This window comes from Strix uralensis, chromosome 31 (assembly GCF_047716275.1).
Source record: "Strix uralensis isolate ZFMK-TIS-50842 chromosome 31, bStrUra1, whole genome shotgun sequence".
NCBI classification, from domain to species: Eukaryota; Metazoa; Chordata; class Aves; order Strigiformes; family Strigidae; genus Strix; species Strix uralensis.
In genome coordinates this window covers 2654176-2669681 of record NC_134002.1, presented here as the reverse complement: position 1 = coordinate 2669681, position 15506 = coordinate 2654176, and the positions used below count along the sequence as shown (strand labels likewise).

Sequence of the window (15506 nt, the reverse complement as noted above, 5' to 3'; positions counted from 1 at the left end):
ACAAGGCAGCTGTGGATAGGACTGATGGACACAGCGGCTGTCCTCACTGTGCACAAATAGACAGGGCCTTCTTCTTTAAGGACTCACAAGATTCCACCATGGAGTGCAGCAGAAATGCCAAGTATCTCTGCCTTAAGAACACTCTGAGGTGTGGTGGGGCCACTGGAACAGACTAAACAAAACAAAATCCCTACAGCTCTGCTCTGCAGTTGGGTGAATTGGTGGGATAAAGATTAATAAGTCTTTGTTATCAGAAGGGGATTTGATCTGAGATGACCCCATGTTCCTATTTGCCTGCTGTTGTAGCATAGCACTGACTCCTCCAGAGCCCACAGCAGAGACCCCTGCTCCCCTGGGTACCCTCAGCCAGCTGGAACCAGAGCTCATGCAGTGGACCTGCCAAAGGTTTCATAAAAGAGGTGAAGCAGCTTGGGAGGGTTCTGCAAGAAGTGGAGTATCTTTTGTTCAGAGAAATCTGCCCTAACTTCTCACTGATTGTTCCAACATGTACAGGTCCCCATGTCCAGTAGAAACAAATGTCCAACGGCAGCTCCATCACTGAGTTCCTCCTCCTGGCATTCGCAGACAGACGGGAACTGCAGCTCTTGCACTTCTGGCTCTTCCTGGGCATCTACCTGGCTGCCCTCCTGGGCAACGGCCTCATCATCACCGCCATCGCCTGTGACCACCACCTGCACACCCCCATGTACTTCTTCCTCCTCAACCTCTCCCTCCTCGACCTGGGCTGCATCTCCACCACTCTCCCCAAAGCCATTGCCAGTTCCCTCTGGGATACCAGAGACATCTCCTATGCAGGATGTTCTGCCCAAATCTTTTCCTTTCTCTTCTTCATTGGAGCAGAGTTTTCTCTCCTCACCATCATGTCCTACGACCACTACATTGCCATCTGCAAACCCCTGCACTACGGGACCCTCCTGGGCAGCAGAGCTTGTGTCCACATGGCAGCAGCTGCCTGGGGCACTGGGTTCCTCAACTCTCTCCTGCACACGGCCAACACATTTTCACTACCTCTCTGCAAAGGCAATGCTGTGGACCAGTTCTTCTGTGAAATCCCCCAGATCCTCAAGCTCTCCTGCTCACACTCCTACCTCAGGGAAGTTGGGCTTATCATGGTTACTGCCTGTTTAGGTTTTGGATGTTTTGTTTTCATTGTGGTGTCCTATGTGCAGATCTTGAGGGCCATGCTGAGGATCCCCTCTGAGCGGGGACGGCACAAAGCCTTTTCCATGTGCCTCCCTCACCTGGCCGTGGTCTCCCTGTTTGTCAGCACTGGCATAGTTGCCTATCTGAAGCCCCCTTCCATCTCCTCCCCATCCCTGGACCTGGTGGTGTCATTTCTGTACTCGGTGGTGTCTCCAACTATGAACCCCCTCATCTACAGCATGAGGAACCAAGACCTCAAAGATGCCCTGAGGAAACTGTTTTCATGGCTGTTCCTCTATAAGCTTCCACTCACTCTCTGCAAATGACTGTCAGGGCATCATATTTCAAGCCTATAGTTGTGTGTTGCTATTGTTATTATTATTGTATATTCATTCGTATTTTCTTCTCATTGTAATTATCATTATCATCAGCGTCCTTACAATTTTGTTATATGTTTATTTTGTTTCTACCCAAACCTTTAGATTCGACTCACTAGTAGTGAGGAATTTGCCTCCTCAGTCTCACCTGGTGCCTGTATACATGTTCCTCTAACACTGGGCCCAGTCTGACTCTCCCACCCCATCTCTATGGAATAATACGGTATCTCCCCAGTGCAGTGCCCCAGAACTGGGGTCCTTTCCCAAGCTGATGCTGAGAACCGCATGAGCAACTGCTCCCCACAAGCTCCTTTTCCTCATGGATCCAGGAGAAAAGAAGTCAGTGATGCCACACTGTGACCTATTGGGCACCAAGGGTTGGATTTAAGACTAACTCAGTTTCTAATGAGTGTAGGTTGTGAATGGACCATTCACCACGGGGTGACTCTACTTCAGGTGAATACCTGAGGTCCATATCCAGAGCCGTCCCACACATGACATGTAGTTGATGTCTTTAAGGAGGGGAGTCTGGAGCTGCCTGGAGATCCCAGGGGATCTGCAGGGACCGTGTGTCCCTGGGGTGGGCAGTGACTGGAGACCCACAAATTGAGAAAACTGGAATAGTCTCTGGACACACCTTTGTCTGGACACAAACAGCATTTTGTCTGGGAAGCTGTCCTAAGGAACAGCCTCATCCCAGCTTCATTCCATGGTCCGTAAACTGAGTGGGAACTGACACGACCCGCAGTGCATCTTTTGGTCTGGCTATTGCGATGCTCAGAACCAACTCACTCTGCAGGAAAGTAAATCTGGACTTGTTGCTCACAGAAAACACATTTAAAAATCTTTCTTGCTTAGCTGGTTGGAGCAACAAAATTCTTGTTAGTTTTTCCTTCTGTAAAGACAGTATGGGAAATACATGGAATCAAACAGACCATGCAGCTTGAGATAACAAATACGTTCAGGAGGAAAAGGGTGTTATAAAGCTCCACAAGTGAGTGATTAAACAAGGAAAATGCCCTCGGAGGTTCCACTGTTTTAAAGCAGCAGATCCCACCTCTCCAGCCTGTAAAGTCTATGTTAGTAATATCAAACTGGAAAACATAAAAGCCAGTAAAAAAGGAAGGTTGTGCCATTGGGACACTGTGGTGTGCCTGATACAGTTCCCAGAATCTCCCAAGAGAAACAGATGGGAAGGGAAAGAAGGACAAAAGGACATCCAGAAATTGAAGGAGAAGGAATTTCCTGAATTATAAGAACCATCTTAATCAAAAGAGGGGAAGATCTTAGGGTCCACAGATATAGATTTGATATCAATTAAATAGATGGAGGTGGACATTGGACAAGTACAAGATTTAGAAAGAGAAATAAAGGCTTTGGAAAATGAGCTCGAAAAATGTGGAACAGAAGCTCAGTGACTGCATGCTGCTCTGCCAGAAAGAAACAAGTGACAATAAATGCAATGCATTCCCTGCAGTCTGGGAACTCAAGAGTAAGTCTTGGTCAAGACCCATAGGTTCTACTGGGAAGGCCCAGGTTCCTGTGGGCTGGCACCATGGATCCTGGTACCCTTGCCAGCAGATTCTTGGGGATGACCCACAGCTGAAGAGGCCATTGGGAACCCGAGAATCTTGGCCCTGTTATTAGCAGGCACAGGAGCACCCATGAACACTCTTGGGTCATCTGGGGTAACTCAGGCTGAATAACTGCAGAAAAATTAAAGTCAAGTGGCTGTGACAGAGCCCGTCATCTTGACCCAATTTGGGAAAAGGTCACCTTCCAACCAGGGAAATTCAAGGCAGTCAGGTGAAAAGCCCAAGCAGGTCAATGCACACAGTAAGGGAAAGAATATTTGTTATGCTGTAGAGGCAGAAGGCAATAAGCATTGGATTGTGCCTCAGAATATTCAAGGGGAATCTCATCAAGCTCCTCCATGAGCTGAGGCAAACACTCTGAGCAGAGTGAAGGACAGTGAGTGCTGGCCTAACACGAAGAAGGATGTAGATCTCTGGGGTAGGAGCTGTCTGTCCTGTGCCGTGACCAGTGCAGATTACACTGGAGTAAAAGCCCCAGCCCAGCACCAACAGAGTGGAGGCCCACGGCCACAACGGCAGATTGATTTGGTGGGAGCTCTGCCAGTGACAGCTTGAAACACCAAGTGCATCTTGGTAGTAGCAGATCCTTTTAGTGAACGGACAGAACCCCCCTTGCAAAACCAACATGGTTGCCACCACTGCAGATCTCCTGTTGAACGCTGTTATTTCTTGCTGGGGTCTGCTCCACAGCACTGAGTCTGATCTCAGCACCGACTTTGTGGCAATAATTCTGCATGAGCACTGCAAAGCCTGAACGCGACACGTCCCACCCTGGCTGTGGCAACGTGTGGGGCAGGGGAGAGGGAAAGGCCAGTGAAGGGGCTGGGTTTGGCTGTTGAATGTGGGGTGCAGCAGTGATGAGGGGTCAAGGGATTGGATGGAGAGACACAGGGAAAGACACCACAAATTGTGATGTTGATTGTGAGGCCACTCCTGTTACAGTATCCTGATTGGCCAGCAGATGTCCCCAGTAATTTGGGGACAAGATGTTCATCATAAAACGACTCATCCCAGCTGAGACAGGAGAGGGACAGAGAGGAAGGGGAGAGGAAGGTCAAGGGGAGCTGGCTGGAATGGGGATGATTTTGAGGTCACTTCAACATACTTGGGGATGGGAGGGGGTGAGGCAGGTGGAAGAGGCCCACCTGGGCTCTGATTCTGGGGATACCTCTGTTATTCTGACCTGAACAACCACGAGAGACACAAGGGCCAGCAGGGTTCATGGCCACCATGCTAAGAACTAGCCCTGAGATGGGTGAAAAATCTTTTCTTTATCTCCAGGTTGAACATCCCCTCTTTCACCCAACACTCACCTTCCATCCTCTGAACATGCACCATGGTGCAGAGCCTAGTTCTCTATTCTTTATGGCCTCCTCATAGGTGCTGCCAGGCTGCACTGAGGTGCCCCTCAGCCCTCCCTTCTCCAGGCTGAACAAGCCCAGCTCCCTCAGCCTCTCCTCACAGGAAAAGTGTTCCACGCCCAGCCCATCTCAGGGACCGTTCACCAAACCCCCTCCAGCTTGCCAACATCATTCTTGTCCTGGGGGTCTGAAATCTGGACGCAGTAACCTGGACAATGCCCTCTCTTGATCTCTTGGCCACACTCACGGCCATCAAGCCCTGTGGGCAGCTGGCCTCCCTTGCTGCCAGGGCACACGGCTGCCTCCTGCCCAAGCCACCCAGACCTTTCTCATGGGGATTCTTCCAGCCAGGCAGGCCCCAGCCTGTGCCATTGACAGGGTGAAGTTGTCTTAAGGCCTCATCTACTTCCTCTTCATGGTCAGGAGGTCTGGACCAGACATCTGCCCACCACAGTTTTGCCCATGATTTTCTTTCCTCTCATGTTGACGCCTCAGCTCTCAGCTGAGTCCCAAGACCCCACAGTTTCTCCAGGAGGTGATTTCGACCAACTTACTGCTGCAGTAGCTACTTGCAAAAGCTCTGGGCTCTCTAGTGTCCAGTCTAGACTTAAGCTATCAAAAATACCAGGCTTCCTGGCCTCTTGTACTCACTGGTTACTCTCGTTTGATGTTCACTACTGGTTACACCCACCAACATACACACCAATGTGACATGCACACACATAACGGTCTTGCCAGTTTCTGCCCCCCACAGAACAGTTGGAAGAGCAACTGATGTCATCTACCTGGACTTGTGAAAAGGATTTGACACTCTCCCACATGAGATCCTTGTCTATAAATTAGAGAGAAATGGATCTGACAGATGAACCACTCGGTGGATAAGGAATTGGCTGGACAGTCTGACTCAAAGATTGAGATCAGTGGCTCGATTTTCGAAAGGAAAGTGGTGATGAGTGGCGTTCGTCAGGGGTCAGTATTGGTATCGGCGCTGTTTATGATCTTTGTTGGTGACATGGGCAGTGGGACTGGGTGCAGCTTCAGCAAACTGTCCAGCAACACCGAGCTGTGTGGTGCGGTCTCCATGCTGGAGGGAAGAGATGTGCCATCTAGAGGGACCTGGACAGGCTGGAGAGCTGGGCCTGCACAAACCTCATGAAGTTCAACGTGTCCAAGTGCAAGGTCCTGCTTATAGTTCAGGCCAATCCCAAGCACAAATACAGGCTGGATGATGAGTGGATTGAGAGCAGCCCTGCGGAGAAGGACTTTGAGGGAAAACTGGCTGTGAGTCAGCCATGTGCACTCACAGCTCAGAAAGCCAACTGTATCCTGGGCTGCATGAAGAGAAGGGTGGCCAGCAGGTCAAGGGAGGGGATTCTTCCCCTCTACTATGTTCTTGTGTGACCCCATCCATAGTACTGTGTCCAGTTCTGGGGGCCCCCAACATCAGAAGGACACAGACCTGCTCGAGCAGGTCCAGAGGAGGCCATGAAGATGATCAGGGTGCTGGAACACATCCCCTGTGACGACAGGCTGAGAGAGTTAGGGGTGTTCAGCCTGGAGAAGAGAAGGCTCTGGGGAGGCCTTATAACAGCCTTCCAGTACTTCAAGGGAGCCTACAGGAAAGCTGGCGAGGGACTCTTCATCAAGGAGTGGAGGGATAGGACAAGGGGTAAAGGTTTTCAACTGAAAGAGGGGAGATTAAGATTAGATATTAGGAAGAAACCTTTTAATTTGTGTGTGGTCAGAAACTGGAACAGGTTGCCCCCTCCCTGGAACGGTTCAAGACCAGGTTGGATGGGGCCTTTAGCAACCTGGTCTAGGGGAAGGTGTCCCTGACCAATAATCTTTAAGGTCCCTTCCAATCCAAGCCATTCTATGATTGAATGATTTTATGATTATTCTCGACTTCCCATCAGCAGACAATGTCCAGCCACCTCCTAGGAGGTAAGAATTCAGTACATGTAGTGGGTGCTTTGGAAGAATAATATCTTAATAATGAAGGTCACGCCCTCCTCTTGGCACTCCTTTCTCTCAGCTGTTATTGCTGAGCATGATGCCATATGCTGTGGAATATGCCTTTGGTCAATTCAGGTCAGCTGTCCCATTTATGACCCCTCACAGCCACTTGCCCACCCGGAGGGTACCAGCTTCTGGAGGGGTTTGGAGAGACAGCCTTCCTGCAGTACGAACACTGCTGAGTAACAGCCAAACCACTGGAGTGTGATCAACACCATTGGAGCCATGAGTACGAAGCAGAGCAGGATAGGGGCTGCTATGGGGGAAGTTCACCCCATCCCAGCCAGAGCCAGTACTGTGGGGTTGAGGGGTCTCTTCCGACCTGTGTTACTCTGTGATTCAATGAATCTTTCCCTTGGAGAGCTCTCTGAAGACAGGATAGACAGAGGAAGAAGAAAAAAAGGAGAAGCTGAAACAGAGATATAAAATGCACCAGTATAAATACGGCAGTTCCTCAGAGGAATATTTCTCCACTCCAACTGTTCGTAGGAAATCCCTCAGATAAATTTAATGAAACAAGCTGACTTCTATCTGCTCAGGGACTGGGTGATGTTTGGGTACAGCATCATGTGGTCAGTTGTGTCTCAGAACTCCTAATCCAGCAGGAAGCCAATGGCTGTGAAGAGGGGCTGTGAGGTCACAGCTGGTAGGTCAGCCCCGGACTCAGGGCTGGGAGAGGTGCTTTTAAGCTCCCCTCTGCCAGCGCCTCTGCCAGGCCAGCAGAATGCACCTGGGTGGCACATCGATTGTGTCATCCCCTCTGCCCAAGGGCCCAGGCTCACTCCAGGAAGGGGGCTGAGATTTGGATTGTCATGTTTCTTCTGTCTGAGAACATGACAGGACAGCAGCAGGCACAGGATTTGGCTGTTTTTACCCAAGAAGCTGTACAGCCAGCAGCCCTGGGAGATCATGGTGAGGTGACTTCTGTCTGGTCAGGTGAAAGGCCACAAGAAGGCGGAGGGGTTGGGTTCCCTGCTTGAAGGGTTGTTTCCAGAAGGTTGTGGGAAATGGCAGGGGGGAGAAACATTGTCACACAGTGTAGTTTGGAAGGTGGAGACTGGGCATGAGGAGGAAGAAATGTCACCCCAAGGGTCGTGGTGTGGCATAAGAAGTCATCCAGAAGACAGATGAGATCAGTCCATGCCTCTGTGATTCAAGGAACAGAGTGTGAGTGTGGCCAGACGTCAGTGAAGGTGTGGAAATGCCAGGGGCAGAGCAAGGTGAGGAAGCGAGGTGGGTGTCTACGGCCTGAAAGGAAACAGAAGCAGCTGTGGGACAGCGTAGGACAACCTGTGGTGAAGATGGCAAAGGGCGCTGGCAAGGCTGGGAGTCAGCAAGAGAACCCAAGTCTTTGTGCCCTTGGGTACAGCCATCGTCTCTGCCACCAAGGCCTATGAGGGGACATGTTGTCCTCAGGCACTTGGGGGGCCTCATTGCCCCCTTGCACACCCCTCATAAGGCTGGGGACTGTCAAACCATTGTCCTTCACTCAGCATCACCCACCCCACATCCCACTGGCCCCAGAAGAGCCCTGAGCAATGTGTGAAGGACACGATCTGCCTTCCCAGGGGCTGGGGGTCAGGGCTTCACCTTTCTGCTTCATCAAACAAACCCCGGCTTTTCTCAGCACCTGAGCTGCCTGCACTTCCCTTTGCCTACCTGCAATCATGGCCTCCAATTATCTGTCCTAAGTAGACTTTGGGGAGGCTTTGCTGGTCATGGTCCTCAGTGGGACTCCTTAAAGCTTCAAGGTACTTCAGGTTTTGCTTTTTATATCAAGCCTTGAGAGGTTCGAGTAATCTCCTCTCAGTACCTGAGGGTCAAATACACCAGGGGCTCATTAAAATAAAACAAGCCCTAAGGAGCCATGTCTCTTCCTGTACTTTTCTTCAAGTCTTCAAGACTTGTACAAATGATTGGAGCAGTTTCCTTATGTAGTTATGGATGAGTATTTCAAAGAACTTCAAATAAAATGAGGTTTTATTTTCAAGGGTGTATTTTGTTACTTTTCAGTGTAGAGAAGAGGTGATGTCAGCATTCTCCAATAGATACTGATGCAGGGTCTCTCCTAGGGACGTCTGGACAGGTGGAAAATCAGTTCCTTGAGGTCTGACATAGAATGGACAACCTTCCCCTGCACCTCCCCAACCCCAACATTTCTCTTATTGCCCTCCTGGGACCTTTCCTTACATCAGACTTCTCCACTACAGCCTGCAGCTGGAGGTTAGAGCCCCTTTGCACCAGCTCCCACCTGCTTTCCTTAGAGAACTGGCTGCACACAGGCACAGATTCTTTTTCCTAATTGTGAACAAAGAAAAGTAAAGCAAGTTAAAGTTTCATGAGGAGTAAACTATTGAGTATTGAAAGCCAAGCAAAGGTTTAACTTCCTGGTGTCAAAGCAGCAAGTGCATCTGTGAGAGATATCTGAATGAACAAAGAGTAAGGGGAGGGTAAAAGCAGAGAATAATGGAAAGGGCTTTTGCCTAGACAGTCTGCATCTGGAAATGTGACTTTAGAAATGGTCATTGTATCCTGGACAGTTGGAAATACTTGAAAGATCAGAGCAATTAGTTATGTGGTATAACAGTCCACTTGGGTGACATTTCTGGGATCCTAAAAGAGAGGAATGTGTCCAAACGCAGTCAGCATGGACTTCCCAAGGGTAAATCATGCCTCAGCAACCTGACTGACTTCTTGATGAAGTAACTGCTTCTGTGCACGAGGGAAGAACAGTGGGTGTCATGTATCTCCAGGAAGACTTTGGACATGGTCTCCCTCAATATTCTTGTATCCTTGTTAGGCCATTACAGTCTGGATGGGTCGACAAAGAGATGGGTAACATACAAGTTGGATGATGAGGCTGAGAGCGCAGTGGTGAAGGGGTCTTACACTACCTGGAGGGCAGTGGGACATATTTGGTCATGGTGGGGCAGCACAGGGGACTCTCCTGGGAACTGGGCAGTTTAACACTATTAAATTATAGAGATATTCATAGAATCCTAGACTCATAGACCAGCCCAGATTGGAAGGGACCTCGACAGGTCATCTGGTACAAAGGGAGCCTACTTGAGATTATCTAGAACCCTGGGCAATTGCTTCTTGAAAACCTTCAGTGATGGGGACTCCACTACATCCCTTGGGGACTTTCTTCCAGTGAGTGACTGTTCTCACTCCTTTGGACTAGCTCCAGACTCTCTATGTCCTTCACTAATTGTGGGGACCAGAACTGGACACAATACTCCAGGTGGAGCCTGACAAGCACTGAGCAGAGTGGGATGATCCAGTCCCTGTCTCTGCTAGTAACGCCCCTGCAGATGCAGCCCAGGAGCCTGTTTGCCGTTGGTGCTGCAGCGGTGCACTGCTGGCTCATCTTCAGCTTGCTGTCCCCCAGGAACAGGCCCCTTTCAGCAAGGCTGCTCCCAGCCACACAGAGCCTGGCCTGTGCTGGGCTCTTTGGTTATTCCCACCCAAGGGCAGGACTTTGTTAAACTTCAGGCTAAACCCCTTTGTTAAACTTCATCCTGTTCTTGCGGGACCATTCTTCCAGCCTGTCCAGGTCTTTCTGTGAGGCGGCTCTGCCTTCTGATGTGACCACCTCACCATCCTTTGTGAGGGTGATTTCAACCCCCTCATCCAGAATATTTAGGAAGATGTTGTACAGCATGGAACCCAGTGTCATTTCCTGGGGGATCCAACTTGTCACAGGCTTCCATCCTGAGTATCAAGCATTGATCACCACCCTCTGAGTGCAGCCTGTTAGCCAATTTCCTACCTGTCTCACAGACCATGCTCCAGTCTGTATCTTGCACTTTTGACCAGGAGAAGGCTGTAGAAATCAGTGTTGAAGGCTTTGCTGATGTCCAGGTAAACAATATCCACTGCTCTCCCCATGTTGACAGAAGATGTTATTTAGTGGAAGAAGGTGATCAGGTTACATTGGCATGATTTGCCCTTCGTAAGTCCATGCTGGATTTTCCCAATCACCTCCTCCATTTGATTTGTGATAGGTAAAAGATTCTCTCGCTCAGTCTGCAAGCCAGTCTTCATTGCCCCTTATCCACATGGCTATTCTGCTCTGGAAGCTCCCCCAGCATCCGACCCCTGCCCAGACCCAGCCGTGTCCCATGTTGGTCTTTGCAGACAGCCTTGCTCCAGGGTCTGCCGGGGTCTGGGCCAGGAGAGAGGCCGGGCAGGGCTGGTCATTGCCCCCATCCAGGCACTGAGAGCAGCAGGAGGATGGAGATGGTCTCACAGAAACGGTCCCCCATAAACCAGAATGGTAAAAATGGCCAATAAGAAAGTCTGGGGCTTCGTGAAGGTCCTGGGCCACATTCCTGGTCTGTCCATGCCACAAAGGGCACAAACCAGCCTCTTCTCTCCTGCACTTCCATGTCTTCAATCCGTTCCACAAACCCTGGCTCTGCATCTCAAATACCCTGCTGTCAGTCCTCAAACTGCGTGGTCACACAGTGCGATTCACCAGTACTTTTGATCACAGCCCAGCTCCTTACAAGCTCTCCCACCTCCCCTGCCCACTCTCCAACTCTCTCCCCAGCACAGCCCAGTCTGAGCTGGTCCCAAGCCAGTGCCCGCTGCAGGGTGCTCTGGGCACTTACCCCACAGTCCCAGCCCCTCTGAAGGACACAGCAGCTCCTCAGTGGCACAGAGGGATAGCCCCAGAGAAGGGAGAAACCCATGGCACAAGGAGCACCCTGCATCCCCTGTTCTTCTCTCCAGTAGATGCTGAGGGGTCTGTAGCCCTCTGTGCCATCCCCTCTCTCCAGACCAGCACAAGAGCCCTGAGCTGGTGCAGCCAGAAAGGTGTTTTCATTCCCCATTTATTCTTGCCCTGATAAGGATGGATGTAAGAGAAAGAAGTCTTGAGTTCTTTTATTTTCCTTAAGTAAAGAGAGTGCCTGGCTCCTGCTTTAGATAATGGCCCTGGGTAATACAAGACAGGTGGATACTGATGTAGGAGGGGAAGAATAATGGAATTTCTTTGTAGACCAGATCATCACAAATGGAAAAATAATAAATAATATATAAAGAAGGAAAGACATGTTTGGCCTGTCATGACATACTATGGGAGCCATTTGCAGAGAAAGTTTGACAGTCTATGGCTGCTTAAAATCGTCCAATCAGTTTCCTCAGGGCATCCCTTATCTCCCTGTTCCTCAAGCTGTAGATGAGGGGGTTCCATGTTGGAGATACCACTGAGAACAGAAATGACACCACCAGGTCCAAGGTGGGGGAGGAGATGGAGGGGGGCTTCAGGTAGGCAAACATGACAGTGCTGATAAAGAGGGAGACCACAGCCAGGTGAGGGAGGCACGTGGAAAAGGCTTTGTGCCGTCCCTGCAGAGGGGATCCTCAACACAGGCCTGAAGATCTGCACATAGGACACCACAATGAAAACAAAACACGCAAGGTCAAAACAGATACTAACAATGATAAACCCAACTTCCCTGAGATAGTCTGATTCTGAGCAGGAGAGCTTGAGGATCTGGGGAACTTCACAAAAGGACTGGTCCAGAGCATTTCCTTTGCACAGTGGCATTGAAAATGTGTTGGCCGTGTGCAGTACAGCCGTGAGAAACCCAGTGCCCCAGGCAGCTGCTGCCATGTGGACACAAGCTCTGCTGCCCAGGAGGGTCCCGTAGTGCAGGGGTTTGCAGATGGCAACGTAGCGGTCGTAGGACATGATGGTGAGGAGAGAAAACTCTGCTGTAACAAAGAAAAAGAAAAAAAAGACCTGGGCAGCACATCCCGAGTAGGAGATGTGCCTGGTGTCCCAGAGGGAATTGTCCATGGCTTTGGGGAGAGTGGTGGAGATGAAGCCCAGGTCGAGGAGGGAGAGGTTGAGGAGGAAGAAGTACATGGGGGTGTGCAGGTGGCGGTCACAGGTGATGGCGGTGATGATGAGGCCGTTGCCCAGGAGGGCAGCCAGGTAGATGCCCAGGAAGAGCCAGAAGTGCAAGAGCTGCAGCTCCCGTGTGTCTGCGAATGGCAGGAGGAGGAACTCAGTGATGGAGCTGCTGTTGGACATTTGTTCTCTCTGGTCATGGGGGACTGTCAAAGGAGGAAATAACAGTGACAATTCAGGGGTAAATCTTCTGACCAAAATCAATGTCAATTCCCAGTGCCCCTCTCCCTACTGCACCCACGCTCCCATTTTTTCTTTTCTAGGAAAATTTCCTTCTGTTCCATTCCTGGAACTCTGGATGGTGCTGGATTAATGTACCCTGAGGAGCAGGGCCTCTGCCAGCAGGCTGCCCATGAGTCAGCCCTGCTCTGCAGCAGTGGGTTTGTGTAAATGCTGGGAGCAGGAACCAGAGCTGGTGTTCGACTTTCTTTTATGTGAACGTTTGTAATGCACAAGGGCCTATCAGCATCTGCACTCCCAGTACTAAGGAACGAGGATGGCAGAAGGCAGTTAGAGAGCTTTGGGTTTTCTGAAGTTTCCCCCATGCAATCTGGGGAGTGTTCTTGGATGTCAGAAAACTTCAGCATTTCTGCTGTACCCAGAGAGAACAGAACATGTCCTGCAAGGCAAGAGCATGGCCTGCAGCTTAGTGCAGAGTGTGGGGAGCTGCTCTGTCCCTCCGACTTGTTCTGAGCTGCCTTGTTCAAGCATGAGAACTCCTTTTCCATTTCTCCCCCCAAATTCGCCAAAAGCAGGAAACTGAAATCACATAATCAAGAAAGATCCTTATGTTTTGAATAACCCCTGTCATCCCCCTATGAAGTTCCCTTGGAAAGTCCCTGGGGGTGATCTGGAGCTGTGAGCAGCCCTGACCCACGCAGCACCCTCTCCACAGCAGAAGGACCCTGCCCTGCCGGGGGTCTCTCCTTCCCCCCACAGCTTCTCCCCACAGCGCTGTGGGCAGCTCCCCGGGCAGGCTGAGTGCTGACCCTGGCAGGCGGCAGAGTCCCTGCCCCAGCACACAGCCCCTGGGCTGTAGGGACCCTGCTCTCAAGGACAGCCCTGGGCACCCCTGGCTGCACCCGCGCCTGCACACCCCTGCAGCCGTCCCCGGGAGAAGGCAGCCGCCATGGCCTGTCCCTCTGACAGTGCAGCAGGGAAGCCCTGCTCTGGAGCACGGCCTCCTCCTCCAGACACCAGGGACATTCCTGGTGGCAGTGCCGGCTTCACCACATCCCTCCACCACCTGCAGCTGCATTGCCCTGCACCCACAGACTTACTGTGTCAAGGGCTGGGAAGATTTCTCCTCCAGTGAGCTCTCAGCATCCTGCCACTGCCATCTGCCTTTCCCCTCTCTGTGTCCGGCTCCTCTGCCCTCGGTGCCTGCAGGCAGTGCCCTCAGCCCTGCTGCGCTTTGCAGAGGAGCTGCTCCTGGGCAGAGCTGTCTCTCTGCAGTGCTGACCACTTGCCCTGAGCTCCCTCCATCCCAGGAGCCCGGCCCAGCTCTGCAGCAGAGGACCAGCCCAAGGCATTTTAATGACCCCTCAGGTGGGTTTGGAGCTGTGTCCGTGAACCTCTGACAGTGATATGAAGATGAAGGTGCTTGTCAAGTAGTCCAAATCAGATGCAAACTCCAAAGTTTCTTGCAGTTTTAATGGGTCCCAGTGAGGACCATTACTGACCAAGCCTCCCCAGGGGCTGGTTAAAGCAGAAATCTCCAGGCAGAGATGACAGGGAAACAAAGGCCATGAAAAGGTGGAACAGATCTGAGTAAACCTGGATGTGTTACATTAAGCAAAAAGGCCTAGACCTGACCCCCAGCCTCTGGGAATGGAGAACCTGTCCCTCACACATTGCTCAGGGCTCTTCCTGTGGCAGTGTGGTGTGAGGATGGGCAATGACAGGGCAGGATGATGGTCCAACACCTCCCAGGCTCTCGGGTGGGGAAGGGGAGGCCCTGAGACCCAGTGCTGGAAGGGGAAGGTGCTTCCTCATTGGCATCAGTGGCAGAGACAACAGCCAGAGCCAAGGGCACAAAGAGCTCATCTCTGCTGGGGGATTTTCAGACTTTCTTCATCCCTCTATCGTCTCCACCACAGGCTGTCTCATGTGTCCCACACCTGCATCTCTTTCTCTGCAGGCTGGAGACATCCACCCAGCTTCCACACCTTGCTCTCACCTCAGCATCTCCCTTCCTTTACTGAGATCTCTCCATCCTCCTTGACTACTCCTTGAAACGGAAAGCCTGGGGCTGCTCCATTCTCCCTCTGGGTGACTTGTTACACCACAGCACTGCCCTTCGAGTGACATTTCTCTGTGTCCAATCTGGGCCTCCCCAGATGCACTTTGTCATATTAATTTTTTCTCATGATGTATCTCACTACAAAGAAAAGCTCCATCATCTCTGAAATCCCCCCTCAGTCACTCTCAGGCTACTCCTATAGTGCCTGGAGCCTCCACACCACTGGGCCAAAGAACTCCACGTCCCTCAGTCACCCCACACAGGTCATGGGCACCAGGTCCCAAACCCCACCTTGGCACACCTTCACTCAACACTCTCCAGGTCCTCCCTACTTCTCCAAAATGGGGAGCCACACCCTGGGACACATCCATGTTTGTGGGGCCACACCAGCTGGTCAGTTCCCAGCCTGACCTGACATATAGGGCTATTTGCTCCCCTCCCCCCACTGATGTAGGACTGGCCCCTTTTCACTGTAGAACTTCAGGTGAATTCCATTTCAGAATCCCAGAGATATACAAGGTCCCCCTGGACTGAAGCTCCATTTGGTCAGCTTTTCATGTTTGTGTGTAGCTGGCTCATCTCGACTGTGATGTCTCTCACAAGAGAAGAACATGAGGAGTTGCAGACCACCAAAAATACCCTCCCCTGCAGAAGCTGTGGTGTCCTGGGTGTCTGGTACTGATAAAGCCATGGGGATGGACTCAGAGAGGAAGTTGTCCTTTATGGGAGAGAACAGCAGGAATGTGTGGAGCTCTGGCTGGGGATGGACGATGAGTCAGCTGTGAGCTGAAGGGTCGTGGGCAACATTGTAGTGGGTGCATATCAGCT

At 51.2% G+C, this 15506-nt stretch overlaps 1 protein-coding gene across 1 annotated transcript; it reads left to right on the top strand.

Annotated features, from left to right (window-relative positions):
- Positions 1–473: 473 nt before the first annotated feature.
- Positions 474–1490, top strand: LOC141936111 (olfactory receptor 14A16-like). Its single transcript, XM_074852837.1, has one exon. The coding sequence runs from the start codon at positions 537–539 to the stop codon at positions 1488–1490; it is 954 nt and encodes a 317-aa protein (XP_074708938.1). The 5' UTR covers positions 474–536.
- Positions 1491–15506: the final 14016 nt, after the last annotated feature.

Excerpts from the sequence above, each read along its gene's own strand:
- LOC141936111 (XM_074852837.1), top strand. The coding sequence starts at position 537 with ATGTCCAACGGCAGCTCCATCACTGAGTTCCTCCTCCTGGCATTCGCA.